At 45.5% G+C, this 3,737-nt stretch overlaps 1 protein-coding gene across 1 annotated transcript in view; it reads left to right on the top strand.

Moving 5' to 3' along the window:
• Positions 1-468: 468 nt before the first annotated feature.
• Positions 469-3,737, top strand: part of NHSL1 (NHS-like 1) — a 49,630-nt gene continuing 46,361 nt past the window's right edge. Inside the window, exons 1-2 of the mRNA XM_009083514.1 lie at positions 469-526; positions 2,834-2,986. Coding sequence (XP_009081762.1) covers positions 469-526; positions 2,834-2,986 — 211 coding nt within the window. The remainder of the gene's footprint in view (positions 527-2,833; positions 2,987-3,737) is intronic.

Genomic DNA, 3,737 nt, shown 5'->3' with positions numbered 1-3,737 from the left:
CCGGGAGCGCCGGCACCTGCCGCCTCGGGACACTCTGCGGTGACAAACTTGGTGAGCGGAGGAAAGGAGGAGAGCACGAGCAGAGTGACTGCGTGGACAGCCAGAAAGCCTGACTTTTGGTCCTGCACAAGCGTGAATAACAACTTACTGGGTTTTTTTGGGGTGTTTTTTTTTTTTGTTCTGTTTCCCCTCCTGTTTTGGTTGTTGAAACCGGCTGTTTTCAGCCCACAAGGTTACATACGAGGAAGAGAAATTCAGACTAAAGAATTGTAAATTATTTCGTCCGTCAAGAAGATCTAGACAGATTTCAAGTTGTGATTCCAGGAAAGAAAGGCGGAGGGGAGAACCCGGAGAAGAGAAATTCGGTGTGCGAGAGTTTCAGCAGGCTGTGTGGCAAAAAGTCGCCTTTCTGCAGCTTCTCCTTTCTATGGGATTTAAACTCCAGGATCGCAGTGCAGCACCTTGAAAATGGTGGTTTTCATCAACACCAAACTTAAGTCTCTCATGAAACTTTTCAAGAGAAAGAGTAAGTAGCTGTGTGTGCTCACTGTCCTCTCGGGAGGCAGCCCAGTTCGGAAGGAAAGTGCAGCTCCCTTGGGCTTCACTCCTGCTAGGTAGAGCCTCTTTTTTGGTTTATCTCACTCTTCTTCACTGAACATTGTGGAGTGTGTAGAGGCGCCTTGTGAGGGGCTTTAGGACCTCTGCTTTGGGACATTGTGTTGCTTTGGAAGTGCTTTGTCACAGTGCTTTTGCAGGAGCCAAAGTTCTTGGTGTGAAATGAGGAACTTGGTGACAAGGCAGGGTGTGCCGGAGCCGTGACAGTCAGGCCCAGGTGTTGGGTTGGGTGTTGTGTCCCCAGGGTCGGTCAGACAGCTCTCGCTGCTTCCACAGCTATGGGTTTGTATCAATGAGGTGCCTCCATAAAGCTTGTTCTGAGATGAGGTTTACTTTTTAAGATGTTCTGGTTTCAGAAAGGCTTTTAAAATCATGATTCTTCGTGTAAGTCCTGAGGGACAGACACATCATGCAAGAGAGACTAGTTGGCGAATGTGCACAGCACTTCTGTTGGCTAGTCTTAATGACATTTATTGCTCTGATGAGCAGTAAACTTTCATTTTGGTGAGGTAGGACTGCAGCCAGACAGTGGGCTTGGTGGCTGGTGTCTCCCTCCTCTTCTTCCTCCCCCAGCCTTACTCCCCTCCTCACCCACCTACTCAGCCAGAGCATGACAAGGGTGCCTTTCATGGACTTGACCTGTCACTTTCTCTGTAACATTGGGGGGGTTGATGCTGTAATCAGGTAGGTGGTGACTTGTCCATTTGTCATGATATGGGTTTGACCACTGATTAGCAAGAACAGGAAAAGTGAGCACAGACTGAATGTGTATCTGCTTTGGTGGGTCCAATATGTCTGTGAGAGGGTACAGGATACCGGACCAAGACTCAGAGATGAGGGCACCCATTCAAAGTCTTTTTTCTGAAAGACCTTTTTCAAGGTCTGAAACTCATCTCAAAAATGTGAGGAGAGGCAGATAAGAACCTCCCCCCTGCCCCAAAACCGGCATTGGGCATTAGGGCTGTAGGTAGGTCTTGAAGCAAGAGGCGTAGCTTATTTTCTTTGCCCAGTGCCTATTATTTCCATCTGAAGTTATCCCAGCAGATGCATGATGATGTTAAGGAAAGAGTAATTTTTCAGATGATAGAAGACTGGTATCTTCCATCTTGCTTCTCAGTTTTACACACCTCCTCTGCTACTACAAGGGCATCAAACTTCACAAAGTGATGCTACAGGCAGTGCAGCAGCAAGGAAAGCAAAGGGAAGGTGCAGAGCTGACAGGCCCGAGGCAGTGGGGCTGCAGCAGGAGGGCAGGTGCTTGGGAGGCAGCACAGTTATAGTGGCTTTTTCTGCTTTGGAGAGCTAAAAAGCAAGGATGTGCAGCATGCTGGCTGAAGGCCAAGGGGTGCCTGGAGGATCATAAAATATGACCCCCAACTGCCCTTTTTCTGTTTACAGCAGGGTGAGGGATAAGGCTGTTCAACTGTAGAAGTTTTTATTGATGATAAACTTGAAACAAAAGGCAGCCTGTGTCTCTCGGGAAGCATAAATGATAAACAAATCTTGCCAATATGTGCTTTGACTGATTCATTGCTACACTGCCTGTAGGGAACTTTGAACTTGAACAAGGCCTGTCTTTTATTTTTACGTGTATATTGGCTGCAAAGAGGCGGCCAAAGACATCGCTCTTCCTTGATGTTGTGCTCTGAGCAGTATTTGTCCATGGAGTTGCTTTTGTTAAGTCTGCCTTCCACTCAGGACAAAGGAAAGTAGCTAATTTATTGGCGTCACTGGAGTCTTCTTTCCTGGTTTGAGCAAGCATGAAGTCAGGCAAGGTTGTTTTTCAATACAAATGAACCTGTTGTAATCTTTCATGGCGACTGTCATATTCCCAGAGTCATTCATATTGGAGCAACAGGAAGCTGTGCTGCACTGCACAGCACCTGGCAGGATCAGGGGATGGGAAAACTGATCTTCTTTGTGAAGTCTGGGAGCTAGAGGGAGGAAAACAAAGTTGCAAGTTCAGAGTAAATAAAACAGCAAGTAAACACAGAGCAAAAGGTGTTCCCTACAGAACATAGCTTTAGAGTAGAAATGAGAGGAAGGGTTTTTTTTTAACTCTCATGGAAGTGAGGTTCTAGAGCATTTTAATGGGTCTGCAATGGCAAAATAATCCTTCTTTCATTTTTACATGGTGTGCAGCACACTTATATGTGGGGTTTTTGATAGAGCTGTCTGCAATAGCATTTAATTTTCTTATTATTGTGTCTCTCTGCAGCTGTTTCCAACCTAGATGAAGAGAGTAGATGGTCTGTGCATTACACTGCTCCATGGCACCAGCAAGAAAATGTCTTCCTGCCCTCCTCAAGACCACCTTGTGTGGAGGACCTGCACAGACAAGCCAAGCTGAACCTCAAGTCAGTACTGAGAGGTAAGATGCTGCTGCTGACACAGACATGTCCTAAAGGGACTGTAGGTTTTGCCACAGTCTTTGCAAACATATCCAAATGGCAGCTTTGGAAGAAGCTTACTTGTTTTTCTGCCTGTGGCATATCTGGAACATTAGTAGGATTTCCCCACTGAAATGTAGGGATAGGACAAAAATACTTTTGCTGTGAAGAGATATGTAAATGTGTTACCTAGCAGAGCACTCCAGAATGGAAAAGGGGAAAAGATTGTCTCTTTTGGCCATTTCCATTTACTTTTGGAGTGTTTCCAAAATAGTACCTTCAATTTCAGTAAGTTCTGAATTAGTCCATTTATGGAGTAAGAACCACATCAGAGGTGTTTCATTTGGTTGATTTCTTCTGTTGTTGTACAGTGTCATTTCTGTGGCTACTTTTCGGAAAAGGTGCTGAGGGCAGAGAAGGTAAACAGGCAACAGGGCACTCACAAGGACTCTTCCAGTACTAAAAGTGCTTTCTTGCAGAAGGTGGAAGCATATTTTTAAGGCCCAGTTTTTACTCATAGTATCTTCATTGGGGGTTGTACTTACACAGTCTGTCACAGGAGGGATTTTTATGGTGTTAGTGTGGTCATGAGGACACAGGCAGGCAGTGGCGAGACCTGCAGATCATCTGTCTCTGGGCCAGACATAAAGTTTAAAATAACAACATCATGTCCATGTTCTGGGAAAGGTTATCCTAGATTTTTCTTTACACTGGCTGTTTAACAAAGAGGGT

Source organism: Acanthisitta chloris, unplaced genomic scaffold (assembly GCF_000695815.1).
Source record: "Acanthisitta chloris isolate BGI_N310 unplaced genomic scaffold, ASM69581v1 scaffold12451, whole genome shotgun sequence".
Classification (NCBI taxonomy): domain Eukaryota; kingdom Metazoa; phylum Chordata; class Aves; order Passeriformes; family Acanthisittidae; genus Acanthisitta; species Acanthisitta chloris.
Note: the sequence above shows the minus strand (reverse complement) of the source record. Positions and strands in the feature narration are given on the sequence as shown.